This window comes from Diuraphis noxia, unplaced genomic scaffold, assembly GCF_037042655.1.
Source record: "Diuraphis noxia isolate RWA-SAM2 unplaced genomic scaffold, SU_Dnox_SAM2 contig0004, whole genome shotgun sequence".
Classification (NCBI taxonomy): domain Eukaryota; kingdom Metazoa; phylum Arthropoda; class Insecta; order Hemiptera; family Aphididae; genus Diuraphis; species Diuraphis noxia.
In genome coordinates this window covers 9,590,168-9,604,484 of record NW_028301714.1, presented here as the reverse complement: position 1 = coordinate 9,604,484, position 14,317 = coordinate 9,590,168, and the positions used below count along the sequence as shown (strand labels likewise).

Sequence of the window (14,317 nt, the reverse complement as noted above, 5' to 3'; positions counted from 1 at the left end):
TTGAATTTTTCGAACACTATATAAAAATATCTGTACAAGTAATTAAATATATTTATTTAGGCAAATTTATAATATGGACTACTGATTTTATTTTAATACTAATTGAGTGTTCCCACCTCCATAAATCCATGATTTGTTGTTTAGTATCTAATAGCGTACTATAATACCATAATAATTATGATAGACACACTAGAAAAGTCAAATATTAATTTAATATATATAGGAAAACTAAAAACAGGAAAGAAAAAATGGTGAAAATTCATGTTATATATTGCTATACTTACGATTTTTAATCAGCTATACACAAGGTGCGTGACATTTACGAATAAGATTGGTAGAGTACAAAGACCTAAATGTCGAATAAGCAGTGTCAATCAACCGAAATAATACAATACAAAACATAATTGTTTAATAAACGTATATAAATTAACAACGTCATTTGTAGATAAAAATAATAAAATTATAAATACTAATAATGTATAATATTAAGTAATAGCAAAAGTAAAATCATACTAAAAAAATCACGTAAGTGAGTGGATGTCGCTCTACAGTACAGTAAGTTACTGTAATGGATGGTATTAAATTTGAATTCAATGATGTAATACCTAACGAGTGTAGAGGTTTATTACACACTTGATACACTGGATACACTTGATACACTGGATACACTTGATACACTTGATACACTTGATAATTTTAAGCAAGTTTATAGGGAGAAAAAGTTTTTACAGAATAAAAAAGAAAAAGAAAATGAAAAAGAAATAAACATCATTGTAAAACCAATACATTCCTCGCTCAGCTCAAAATCTAAAAACACTGAACAAAGTAATCCATCGTCTTCTGTTTGATTGAGGCACGAAACCAATCCGGTAAAGTAAAACTGTTGTATCAGTGTGCAGGCGATTGTGATGTTTTGTTGTATCTTTCGTGTTTGGTGACTAATTAAGGACCTATGGATAAATGGCTAGCTGGAGGGTATCAATGGTTTTGTCAGAACAAGTGTACAACAGTGTTCAGCGACTAGACGTTTCACATTTCAAATAAAAATGCTCGCATTGAATTTGTTGTATACAAAAAAGACGGTGTTTCCGAATTGCGGACATAAACCGTAAAAACATGCGAGTTGCGGACGAAATCTAAAAAGGTAACATACGAATTGCGGACACAAATATAAGATACTAATTGCGGACAAATTACCTATTATTATTATTAAGTCATCCTAATATATATCAATTGATCGAGGCCCTAAATGAAGTACAGACTAGTAGCTATACGAAAATGAATTGTTCTGCAGTGCGAAATTTAAAACGAGCAAAAATAACTGTTGAAAAAGAGACATTTATTAGCAATCAAATTTTGCAATATTCACGTGGTGAAATCAGTAGAATATCATATATACAGGCTGTTTCAAAAATTTTTTTACCAAAAGATCTATAAATACTATGACGATAAATAATGACGATAATCTATAAGTATTTTATAAACAATTTTTGCTACAAAATTAAAACATTAAATAATTTAACAACATTTTAATAATAGCGATTGCTCTTTTACAAGACACAAATATTTTTAACCCCACGTCCCCACCTACCAACTTTTTGGTAGCTTGGCCTAAGTCCTGAAAAAGTGGTGAAAGGAAATATTTGTGTCCGCAACTCACCTAATTTGAGAAAAAAAACTCTGTACGCAACTAGTACTACGATAACGAAACTCGTGTCCGCAATTGTTATGTAACAATATTGACCTGAATAATTTCGTCCGCAACTAGTATGTGTCCAAAAAAGATGACGTGCTTATTGAACTGCTACAGGTACGATAGAAATTATTATCATTTGGAATGTCTACAACCTACTACAGATGTGGATAAACCAAAATCGGCATGACCATGTAGATCATCATGAAACCGCCGTTTCTAGTGTGGCAAAACCATTTGATGAGCAACAGGGCGGTGAAAAGTTGAGTTTCAAAATAAAAAGGAATACGTTAAAAAATTAAATATTCATGCTGTTATCTAGTGCAGTTGTTCTCCGGCAGATGGGTCTTAGTTAAATTCCGAACTTTAATTTTGTTTGATTACTGTAAAAAAAAAAAAAAAGTAAAACATATGAATTTTAATTTGTACCAAAATGTAAATTGATTATATTCTTTCAACAGTAAGTTCACGATTTGGTAGTGGACTATACCTATCACCTATCTATAAGATATATAATTATATGAAAATAATATTATGTAATATATAAAAACATATCTATATAATATTATTATAATTTAAATGATAATTATTTAGTCAGTGTATTATTTACATAAAAATAATAATAAATGTCATACTAAGTAATCATGTAGGTAATGACTACTGTTTAACGTAAGCATGGCTACCATGGTAAAGCTGTGACGACGCTCGATGTTTGACAAAAATCGAAATTTTTATATAATAGAGCCAATATAGGTGCATATTAATATAAAATATTATGTACCTACTCATTATGGTGCAAATTAGAAACAAATTCAGTAAACATCTGCAGATGGTAATAAATCTAGTTTACTATTTATATTTGCATTAGTAGTTTGTAAAAATTAGTACTCGAATCTGGGTATAATTTGTAAGGCCATAACAGTCATATTGAAAAACAGTATTAAAGTTGGGTCGTTCTAGTTAATTATAGCTGGTGATAAGAAAAATACAAATATATAATCACATATTATAGTATTATGCTATGCCACAATTAGCTAGTATAAAAATATACAAATCGGCAAGCCTACTTTTTTTCTATATATTATTCAGATTGTCTATTTAAACATCCACTATTGATTGTTTAGTTATCTACTGAACAATACATTCCAATTTTTCAAAAGTTTATCAGCTAAATTTGTCAATTAAAAATTCCAAATAAATGGTTTGTACCGGATCGTAAGTCGGGATACTTTAGTGTAAGTTACTTTGTTTAGAGCTTCAAAGGTACTGAGACCACAGTGAGGAAAAATATCTGTGTATAGTTTTTAAATTAAAAGTAGGTAATTATTTAAAAGAGTTAATCCACACTAATATAATATAATTCGGTGGTATTATAATAATAAATTACTACACATTTATTTAAAAAAAATTGCGAATTCAACAACACCCGAGCCCTAGTAATAAACTAATAACTTATTTATGGCAATAATTATGTTCTTGAGAATCGTGCTGATTTGTATGTTTATAAATACATCGTATTAGTAATTATTAATATTGTTGTGATTACAATACGGTCGTATGCCGCGGTATAGTATATGGTTTACCTCTATGTAGTATACCTGACCACAGTTACATGAATTTATCAATCGCCTTGAAGATTCTGCTTAACAGGACAGGATTTAAATTCAACTATATTTTTAATTTCTCAGGCCAGTCTTCGTGACACGATTATTCGAAAATTAAAACTAGGTTTTAAATCCATCAATAAATATAATTAGCATTGCATCTGAGGTGTTATTTTGAAACGTATTCAACAGATAAATTCTTAAAAAACCACCAAGTAGTCGTAAGGTATTACGTTTTTACGAAACACCGTGACGGCCAGCTCAATATAATATTCTTTATACAACGATAATTGGTGGCCCTGAAAAGGGCCGTTTTATTTGTATATTAATCACGTCAAGTGGGTTTTATTTGGAGCTGGTGTACTTGGTCACAGCTTTGGTGCCTTCACTGACGGCGTGCTTGGCCAATTCACCGGGCAACAAGAGTCGGACGGCAGTTTGGATCTCCCGGCTGGTAATGGTCGAACGCTTGTTGTAGTGGGCAAGACGACTGGACTCGGCGGCGATGCGCTCGAACAGATCGTTGACGAAACTGTTCATGATGCTCATGGCTTTGGATGACACGCCGGTGTCGGGATGCACTTGCTTCAGCACCTTGTAGATGTAGATGGCGTACGATTCTCTCCTCTTGGGCTTGCGCTTCTTATCGGACTTGGCGATGTTTTTTTGTGCTTTTCCTGAAGACTTCTTCATCGCTTTGCCCGCCGATTTTCCTCCTGGAGCCATTCTTAGAGTTTGAATGATACTACAGTAGACGATTGGAACGCTGATGACTGAATGACGAAAAATCGACCGTACGGTAGTATATAAGACCAAACTAAAGTGATATGTCGTTTTTTTATTGGAGGAAATATTATAACTATGTCAAGTAAAAATAGGCCGTTGGTCGTTCCGTAATAATTGAAAATAATTGTTTCTCAACAGTTATATTTAACAGGAATGTCGAGCAAAAACAGCACATTTCAGTCACTTTTGTCTTTCAAAAGATGTTATTGTTGTTCGTCGTAGTGTTTTTATTTTGTCCAATCATGGGATTGCTTTTCAGATATTTACTATATAAGTCATGATTTCACTAATTTCAGCACCAGTTGCATTCAGTATCACGTTTAACCTACTAGACATCACTTCAGACAACATGAGCGGACGCGGTAAAGCAGGAAAAGCAAAAGGAGGCAAATCCAAAACCCGGTCGTCACGTGCCGGACTCCAGTTCCCGGTCGGGCGTATTCATCGTCTGTTGAGGAAAGGAAACTATGCCGAACGTGTCGGAGCCGGAGCACCGGTATACTTGGCCGCCGTCATGGAGTACTTGGCAGCTGAAGTTTTGGAGTTGGCCGGTAATGCCGCCCGTGACAACAAGAAGTCCCGTATCATCCCCAGACATTTGCAATTAGCAATTAGAAACGACGAGGAGTTGAACAAATTGTTGTCCGGTGTGACCATCGCTCAAGGTGGAGTGTTGCCCAACATCCAAGCCGTTCTCTTGCCCAAAAAGACCGAAAAAAAGGCTTAAGTGTATATTACCTATTATTCGTTCAGTTAAAACGGCCCTTTTCAGGGCCACCAATTTTAATAAATTGTTTTCCTGTGCATACAATAATGCAAAATAATAAAAAAAGAAATGTCCAATAGTAAAGTGCTATTTAATTATATAGCTATTGCTATTTATGCACACCATTACTGATCCGTTATTATCACATATTAGCGGCTATTGCCTATTTGTAAAATATTTATATTTATAATTAAAATTACACTTTGGCTATTACAAGAACAATTTAATATTATTGTTTTATATTACCATATAAATTGTATTATTTAGGTACAGTTTTATACATAATATTATATTATATAAGACAAGAATATATTTATTGTTTACTTATATTTTAGTTATGTGAATATTGTAAATACATACAATGTAGTTTCAGTAAGATATTGTAGGTAGCTATTGTGGCCTTTGCATGGGTGCATCCTAACATTGAATCAATGATTCTAAAAGCAATGCAAACTAATTCAAAACATCACAACTCGTCATAGGCCAACGCCTGACACAAGTATTTAGGAACTTTTCGACGTCATACAATTCAAGCAATGTAATTAAAACAAAATATTAACATTTTATTTTTACGCCATATTTAAAATTAATTTATATGAAAGATAGATAGTATTACTGCACTATCTTAATACGCTTGCCATTATATATTTTATTATGTACTGTCAATAATCAGTACAGTGATATCAATCGGAATTTATGATGATTATCGTATGTTTTCTATTCGTATTTTTTACGTCATCTACCTCCTATTAATAATTTCATTATTTGAACCAACAAGATTAGTTTAGACATTTTAATATGAGAATATTGGAATTCTCATTCATTAATTACAGATTAAAATATGGATTTTTGAATAAATTTGTTGTAGGTACTAAAACTCTATGGGGTTCATTTTTCATCACAGTGACAACTAATAAAACTATATTAGTATAATTATATGGAAACAAACCGAGCAGATACACATTTAAACGCATACAGTCGACACATCGTATGACGCTAAAAATATAAATCAGAACAACAGCGATAAGCCGACAAACAAAAACTACCAACTGGTAATCGCGTTGGTTTATTGTAAACTAAAATTAATTAAATTAATCTTTTGTGTTAGAAACGACGAATATCATGATGGTGATATGAAAAGAAAGGCATTAATAACTTTTGACACAAAGTTGTAAAAAAATATTCAAATTTTGTGGCCCTTATAAGAGCCTTTTTAAAATAATAATAATAATGATATTATTAATATTAATTTTCTTTTCACTTTTACTGCCCCAAAACATGATGACAGACACAAATAAAATAAAATAAAAACCCATATCATGGGTAGGATCAATACATTCCTCGCTCCACTCAGAATCTAAAAATATACGTCCTCTATGATTTCTTAAATCATACGCTTATTATTAGATATGAAATTTTTTTTTCATTAAATAAATGATATTATTAATATTAATTTTCATTGCTTTGCTTTGGAATGATAGCTTTGCCGTTAAATATACCAGGATTGCGCATCTACTAGTTGGTGGAACTTTGAAGATGGTTATGTTTTTTATTAGTTAATTCATATAAAGGGGTAGGGTTTGAGTTGTTTTTTGGCTGTAGGAAGAGTGTGCATTTTACCTAGAAGTCATATGATCATAATATTCATTGATGGTATTTTACAAATTAAATAAAAAATTTTGATATACTTTTAACTATTTACATATAAATAAATGAAACGTCAAAATGAATCATATTTAAAAAAGCGGGTAAGTCGTGTATGTCACTCTGCTGTACAATAGGTTACAAGTGATGGGTTACTGTAATGGATGAAATTAAACTTGAATCCAATGATATTATATCATTGTAAACGAAAAATGATTCTGAGCGGAAATGGTTTATCTGTCTAGAATATATTATAGATTATTAAAAATTTTCAAATCTTAGATTTAAAAAGAACAATTTTTATGTTGTCAAAATTCAAACTTTGATTGCTTATAAAAATAAATTGTGACTAATATTTCTTTTATTTTTCAACTGCTATTGTAAAAATATGTTAGGAGCCTTGTGTTTAATTTTCAAATCTTAGATTTAAAAAGAAAAACTCTTATGAATTTCTATATAAGATATTTGAACATTGCCGTAATTTTTACGTGTTTAGTCTAAATTCCAACTTTGAATTTGTTATAAATTATTAATGCATTATAATAGATCAATTAATTGCAATGAAATAAACATCATATCTACTTATATTTATTTACGTTTTTTCTGCTACCTATAAGTTATAACTCATACCTCTTACACAATTACAGTGAAAATTACACAGTAATTGAGAGATTGAGACTATGGTTGTAAAAAAATATTCAAATTTTGTGGCCCTTATAAGAGCCTTTTTAAAATAATAATAATAATGATATTATTAATATTAATTTTCTTTTCACTTTTACTGCCCCAAAACATGATGACAGACACAAATAAAATAAAATAAAAACCCATATCATGGGTAGGATCAATACATTCCTCGCTCCACTCAGAATCTAAAAATATACGTCCTCTTTGATTTCTTAAATCACACGCTTATTATTAGATATGAAATTTTTTTTTCATTAAATGTAATATCTTTCATTGGTTTCCTAATTTCTTTAGTGCGGTGATCGGTCATCAATAATTTATTATGAACAAATATTTTAGAATGTGGTTTTTTCTTCGGCAAATGTTTACGATGCAATTTGTTTACAATACATTAAAAAAAAATGTAAATAAAAATTCAATTTGAATAATGCAAAAATGGATAATTAATTATTATCCGTCCTTTCAATTTAACATGATAAAACATTCATTTTTTTTTTTATTAGAGTAATAGGTAAAAACATTTTTAGTTTTGCACGGAACCATTAACAACTTTTTATTTCATTAAAATTTAACGAGGTTAGTAAACATTCATGATTTGCTAATTAGTGAGAGTGATACAGATTTTAAAAATTTAAGTACATGCTAGGTATCATGTACATTTTAAATCTCTAGCCCTAGTTTACATGAAACAGATTTTTTCTGATTCAATGTTACGTTGAGATTTGCTTTCATATCAAATATGGAAGACCTAGACCACTGTTTTACTATAGAAATATGTGTCCTGTCTCCTGCGTAGTTCAACAACAGTTGAACAGCTGCCGATAATCTACACATACCACACGCCTATTAAGCATGACCAAGAAGTGACAGAAGAAATGTGGTGGCCCTGAAAAGGGCCTTTTTAAGGTGGTAATAATAATAATAATAATAATAACAATTTTAAGCACGTTCTCCGCGGATACGACGGGCCAATTGGATGTCCTTTGGCATGATCGTGACACGTTTGGCGTGTATGGCACACAAGTTTGTGTCTTCGAAAAGACCTACCAAGTATGCTTCGCTAGCTTCCTGCAAAGCCATCACGGCGGAACTCTGGAAGCGGAGATCGGTCTTAAAATCCTGTGCGATCTCACGTACCAAACGTTGGAACGGCAATTTGCGGATCAACAGCTCAGTACTCTTCTGGTACCGACGGATTTCACGGAGAGCGACGGTTCCCGGGCGGTAACGATGTGGCTTCTTGACTCCGCCAGTGGCAGGTGCGCTCTTACGTGCGGCTTTGGTAGCCAACTGCTTCCTAGGTGCCTTTCCACCGGTTGACTTGCGAGCGGTTTGCTTAGTACGTGCCATTATGATTGGTTTAGTTGTACTTGTTCGGACTGCGAATAATTGTTGTATGGTTCATCATAGTGTCAAGCACCGTTATTTATACACAAATTGGAACCGTATCCGACGCTCTCGTTGGTCGGTTGGGTCATGAGAGGGAGAAACTCGGTTGAGCATTTTAATTGGCTGCTCGCGAGCCATGAAACCTATATAACAGACGTCGTCTGTTGTGTTGGCAACATTCAACGTTCGATCACCGAGGCAGCAACTCTTCGTTTGACAATAACTCATTCAAACTTTCGAACATGACAGGACGAGGCAAAGGAGGAAAAGGTCTTGGAAAAGGAGGCGCCAAACGCCATCGTAAAGTGTTACGTGACAACATCCAAGGAATCACTAAGCCCGCAATTCGTCGGTTGGCACGCCGTGGAGGAGTGAAACGTATCTCCGGTTTGATATATGAGGAAACTCGTGGTGTATTGAAAGTATTTCTGGAAAACGTAATCCGTGATGCTGTTACATACACCGAACATGCCAAGAGGAAGACTGTCACCGCCATGGATGTCGTCTACGCTTTGAAACGTCAAGGCCGTACTCTTTACGGTTTTGGAGGTTAACTTGCTCTCGTAATCTACTCAATTCTAAAAAGGCCCTTTTCAGGGCCACCATATATTGTAATCATGTTACATGTATGCACTATGGCAATACTTTAAAACAACGGGATAGTGCGATATTCAAAAATATTGTATATTGTACACCAAATTTACATATTATTTACCATCGTATATTAGAAGTGCTATTATGGTAATACTTTACAATTCAGTAATTTTATAAGAAATAAGGTAATATAAGTGATTCAGATTCTACTTTTATCACCTGTTAAAGATTAAAATTCAATTACGTCATTTTATGGTAAATTGAAAATTATGTATGATTTTGTATAGCATGAAGAACGTTTACAAAACATAAAATTTAAAACTGAATGCATTTGGAAATAATTCTTTTTTTGATAAGTAATATTTTGAATATGAATAAATTTAATAATGCATATATATAAAATGTCCAATTACAAAAATAAAACTATGTACAATACTACTTAGTAGTTAGTACTTATGCATCAATTATTAAAAAATACTACGGTTCAGTGTGTTGTGATATTAAAAATAGAGTTCATTGAATATTTATTCCAACATAACAACAAAATCTGTAAAGTATTCTAACTTATAGTAACTATAAGTATTAATAAACTACTATTTTCAGTTATGGAACAATTTACAACAATTAGGATCATCACTCATCAGTAATCATAAATCTTTGCCATAATAATAATATAATATTCAACTGCTGCTACAATGACTTGGAAAATGCTTTCATGGTTATGACTCAATAAGCTGGAAAAAATCAAAAAGATGGGATATTATACCTACCTAGTAGAATAAAAATTGATTGTAAATATCACTTGGTATAAAACTCTATGATTGATAGGTGTTATAGGTAGGTTATAATATTCACACATAACCATAGTCTCAATCTCTCAATTACTGTGTAATTTTCACTGTAATTGTGTAAGAGGTATGAGTTATAACTTATAGGTAGCAGAAAGAACGTAAATAAATATAAGTAGATATGATGTTTATTTCATTGCAATTAATTGATCTATTATAATGCATTAATAATTTATAACAAATTCAAAGTTGGAATTTAGACTAAACACGTAAAAATTACAGCAATGTTCAAATATCTTATATAGAAATTCATAAGAGTTTTTCTTTTTAAATCTAAGATTTGAAAATTAAACACAAGGCTCCTAACATATTTTTACAATAGCAGTTGAAAAATAAAAGAAATATTAGTCACAATTTATTTTTATAAGCAATCAAAGTTTGAATTTTGACAACATAAAAATTGTTCTTTTTAAATCTAAGATTTGAAAATTTTTAATAATCTATAATATATTCTAGACAGATAAACCATTTCCGCTCAGAATCATTTTTCGTTTACAATGATATAATATCATTGGATTCAAGTTTAATTTCATCCATTACAGTAACCCATCACTTGTAACCTATTGTACAGCAGAGTGACATACACGACTTACCCGCTTTTTTAAATATGATTCATTTTGACGTTTCATTTATTTATATGTAAATAGTTAAAAGTATATCAAAATTTTTTATTTAATTTGTAAAATACCATCAATGAATATTATGATCATATGACTTCTAGGTAAAATGCACACTCTTCCTACAGCCAAAAAACAACTCAAACCCTACCCCTTTATATGAATTAACTAATAAAAAACATAACCATCTTCAAAGTTCCACCAACTAGTAGATGCGCAATCCTGGTATATTTAACGGCAAAGCTATCATTCCAAAGCAAAGCAATGAAAATTAATATTAATAATATCATTTATTTAATGAAAAAAAAATTTCATATCTAATAATAAGCGTATGATTTAAGAAATCATAGAGGACGTATATTTTTAGATTCTGAGTGGAGCGAGGAATGTATTGATCCTACCCATGATATGGGTTTTTATTTTATTTTATTTGTGTCTGTCATCATGTTTTGGGGCAGTAAAAGTGAAAAGAAAATTAATATTAATAATATCATTATTATTATTATTTTAAAAAGGCTCTTATAAGGGCCACAAAATTTGAATATTTTTTTACAACTTTGTGTCAAAAGTTATTAATGCCTTTCTTTTCATATCACCATCATGATATTCGTCGTTTCTAACACAAAAGATTAATTTAATTAATTTTAGTTTACAATAAACCAACGCGATTACCAGTTGGTAGTTTTTGTTTGTCGGCTTATCGCTGTTGTTCTGATTTATATTTTTAGCGTCATACGATGTGTCGACTGTATGCGTTTAAATGTGTATCTGCTCGGTTTGTTTCCATATAATTATACTAATATAGTTTTATTAGTTGTCACTGTGATGAAAAATGAACCCCATAGAGTTTTAGTACCTACAACAAATTTATTCAAAAATCCATATTTTAATCTGTAATTAATGAATGAGAATTCCAATATTCTCATATTAAAATGTCTAAACTAATCTTGTTGGTTCAAATAATGAAATTATTAATAGGAGGTAGATGACGTAAAAAATACGAATAGAAAACATACGATAATCATCATAAATTCCGATTGATATCACTGTACTGATTATTGACAGTACATAATAAAATATATAATGGCAAGCGTATTAAGATAGTGCAGTAATACTATCTATCTTTCATATAAATTAATTTTAAATATGGCGTAAAAATAAAATGTTAATATTTTGTTTTAATTACATTGCTTGAATTGTATGACGTCGAAAAGTTCCTAAATACTTGTGTCAGGCGTTGGCCTATGACGAGTTGTGATGTTTTGAATTAGTTTGCATTGCTTTTAGAATCATTGATTCAATGTTAGGATGCACCCATGCAAAGGCCACAATAGCTACCTACAATATCTTACTGAAACTACATTGTATGTATTTACAATATTCACATAACTAAAATATAAGTAAACAATAAATATATTCTTGTCTTATATAATATAATATTATGTATAAAACTGTACCTAAATAATACAATTTATATGGTAATATAAAACAATAATATTAAATTGTTCTTGTAATAGCCAAAGTGTAATTTTAATTATAAATATAAATATTTTACAAATAGGCAATAGCCGCTAATATGTGATAATAACGGATCAGTAATGGTGTGCATAAATAGCAATAGCTATATAATTAAATAGCACTTTACTATTGGACATTTCTTTTTTTATTATTTTGCATTATTGTATGCACAGGAAAACAATTTATTAAAATTGGTGGCCCTGAAAAGGGCCGTTTTAACTGAACGAATAATAGGTAATATACACTTAAGCCTTTTTTTCGGTCTTTTTGGGCAAGAGAACGGCTTGGATGTTGGGCAACACTCCACCTTGAGCGATGGTCACACCGGACAACAATTTGTTCAACTCCTCGTCGTTTCTAATTGCTAATTGCAAATGTCTGGGGATGATACGGGACTTCTTGTTGTCACGGGCGGCATTACCGGCCAACTCCAAAACTTCAGCTGCCAAGTACTCCATGACGGCGGCCAAGTATACCGGTGCTCCGGCTCCGACACGTTCGGCATAGTTTCCTTTCCTCAACAGACGATGAATACGCCCGACCGGGAACTGGAGTCCGGCACGTGACGACCGGGTTTTGGATTTGCCTCCTTTTGCTTTTCCTGCTTTACCGCGTCCGCTCATGTTGTCTGAAGTGATGTCTAGTAGGTTAAACGTGATACTGAATGCAACTGGTGCTGAAATTAGTGAAATCATGACTTATATAGTAAATATCTGAAAAGCAATCCCATGATTGGACAAAATAAAAACACTACGACGAACAACAATAACATCTTTTGAAAGACAAAAGTGACTGAAATGTGCTGTTTTTGCTCGACATTCCTGTTAAATATAACTGTTGAGAAACAATTATTTTCAATTATTACGGAACGACCAACGGCCTATTTTTACTTGACATAGTTATAATATTTCCTCCAATAAAAAAACGACATATCACTTTAGTTTGGTCTTATATACTACCGTACGGTCGATTTTTCGTCATTCAGTCATCAGCGTTCCAATCGTCTACTGTAGTATCATTCAAACTCTAAGAATGGCTCCAGGAGGAAAATCGGCGGGCAAAGCGATGAAGAAGTCTTCAGGAAAAGCACAAAAAAACATCGCCAAGTCCGATAAGAAGCGCAAGCCCAAGAGGAGAGAATCGTACGCCATCTACATCTACAAGGTGCTGAAGCAAGTGCATCCCGACACCGGCGTGTCATCCAAAGCCATGAGCATCATGAACAGTTTCGTCAACGATCTGTTCGAGCGCATCGCCGCCGAGTCCAGTCGTCTTGCCCACTACAACAAGCGTTCGACCATTACCAGCCGGGAGATCCAAACTGCCGTCCGACTCTTGTTGCCCGGTGAATTGGCCAAGCACGCCGTCAGTGAAGGCACCAAAGCTGTGACCAAGTACACCAGCTCCAAATAAAACCCACTTGACGTGATTAATATACAAATAAAACGGCCCTTTTCAGGGCCACCAATTATCGTTGTATAAAGAATATTATATTGAGCTGGCCGTCACGGTGTTTCGTAAAAACGTAATACCTTACGACTACTTGGTGGTTTTTTAAGAATTTATCTGTTGAATACGTTTCAAAATAACACCTCAGATGCAATGCTAATTATATTTATTGATGGATTTAAAACCTAGTTTTAATTTTCGAATAATCGTGTCACGAAGACTGGCCTGAGAAATTAAAAATATAGTTGAATTTAAATCCTGTCCTGTTAAGCAGAATCTTCAAGGCGATTGATAAATTCATGTAACTGTGGTCAGGTATACTACATAGAGGTAAACCATATACTATACCGCGGCATACGACCGTATTGTAATCACAACAATATTAATAATTACTAATACGATGTATTTATAAACATACAAATCAGCACGATTCTCAAGAACATAATTATTGCCATAAATAAGTTATTAGTTTATTACTAGGGCTCGGGTGTTGTTGAATTCGCAATTTTTTTTAAATAAATGTGTAGTAATTTATTATTATAATACCACCGAATTATATTATATTAGTGTGGATTAACTCTTTTAAATAATTACCTACTTTTAATTTAAAAACTATACACAGATATTTTTCCTCACTGTGGTCTCAGTACCTTTGAAGCTCTAAACAAAGTAACTTACACTAAAGTATCCCGACTTACGATCCGGTACAAACCATTTATTTG

General features: G+C 32.2%; 6 protein-coding genes across 6 annotated transcripts; 3 read left to right on the top strand and 3 right to left on the bottom strand.

Moving 5' to 3' along the window:
* Positions 1-3,547: 3,547 nt before the first annotated feature.
* LOC149055685 (histone H2B-like) lies at positions 3,548-4,158 on the bottom strand. The gene has a single exon (XM_089227364.1). The coding sequence runs from the start codon at positions 4,021-4,023 to the stop codon at positions 3,643-3,645; it is 381 nt and encodes a 126-aa protein (XP_089083490.1). The 5' UTR covers positions 4,024-4,158; the 3' UTR covers positions 3,548-3,642.
* Positions 4,159-4,345: 187 nt separating this feature from the next.
* On the top strand, positions 4,346-4,933 carry LOC149055684 (histone H2A-like). Its single transcript, XM_089227363.1, has one exon. The coding sequence runs from the start codon at positions 4,361-4,363 to the stop codon at positions 4,808-4,810; it is 450 nt and encodes a 149-aa protein (XP_089083489.1). The 5' UTR covers positions 4,346-4,360; the 3' UTR covers positions 4,811-4,933.
* A 3,127-nt stretch (positions 4,934-8,060) lies between these two features.
* On the bottom strand, positions 8,061-8,562 carry LOC107161716 (histone H3). The gene has a single exon (XM_015508228.2). It carries the CDS (start codon positions 8,528-8,530, stop codon positions 8,120-8,122), a length of 411 nt encoding a protein of 136 aa, XP_015363714.2. The 5' UTR covers positions 8,531-8,562; the 3' UTR covers positions 8,061-8,119.
* Positions 8,563-8,762: 200 nt separating this feature from the next.
* LOC107161715 (histone H4) lies at positions 8,763-9,157 on the top strand. Its single transcript, XM_015508227.2, has one exon. It carries the CDS (start codon positions 8,812-8,814, stop codon positions 9,121-9,123), a length of 312 nt encoding a protein of 103 aa, XP_015363713.2. The 5' UTR covers positions 8,763-8,811; the 3' UTR covers positions 9,124-9,157.
* Positions 9,158-12,268: 3,111 nt separating this feature from the next.
* On the bottom strand, positions 12,269-12,856 carry LOC149055683 (histone H2A-like). The gene has a single exon (XM_089226671.1). The coding sequence runs from the start codon at positions 12,839-12,841 to the stop codon at positions 12,392-12,394; it is 450 nt and encodes a 149-aa protein (XP_089082797.1). The 5' UTR covers positions 12,842-12,856; the 3' UTR covers positions 12,269-12,391.
* Positions 12,857-13,043: 187 nt separating this feature from the next.
* LOC107161720 (histone H2B-like) lies at positions 13,044-13,654 on the top strand. Its single transcript, XM_015508233.2, has one exon. The coding sequence runs from the start codon at positions 13,179-13,181 to the stop codon at positions 13,557-13,559; it is 381 nt and encodes a 126-aa protein (XP_015363719.2). The 5' UTR covers positions 13,044-13,178; the 3' UTR covers positions 13,560-13,654.
* The last annotated feature ends 663 nt before the right edge of the window (positions 13,655-14,317 follow it).

Coding starts and splice junctions, on each gene's coding strand:
- LOC149055685 (XM_089227364.1), bottom strand. CDS start 4,023: ATGGCTCCAGGAGGAAAATCGGCGGGCAAAGCGATGAAGAAGTCTTCA.
- LOC149055684 (XM_089227363.1), top strand. CDS start 4,361: ATGATTTCACTAATTTCAGCACCAGTTGCATTCAGTATCACGTTTAAC.
- LOC107161716 (XM_015508228.2), bottom strand. CDS start 8,530: ATGGCACGTACTAAGCAAACCGCTCGCAAGTCAACCGGTGGAAAGGCA.
- LOC107161715 (XM_015508227.2), top strand. CDS start 8,812: ATGACAGGACGAGGCAAAGGAGGAAAAGGTCTTGGAAAAGGAGGCGCC.
- LOC149055683 (XM_089226671.1), bottom strand. CDS start 12,841: ATGATTTCACTAATTTCAGCACCAGTTGCATTCAGTATCACGTTTAAC.
- LOC107161720 (XM_015508233.2), top strand. CDS start 13,179: ATGGCTCCAGGAGGAAAATCGGCGGGCAAAGCGATGAAGAAGTCTTCA.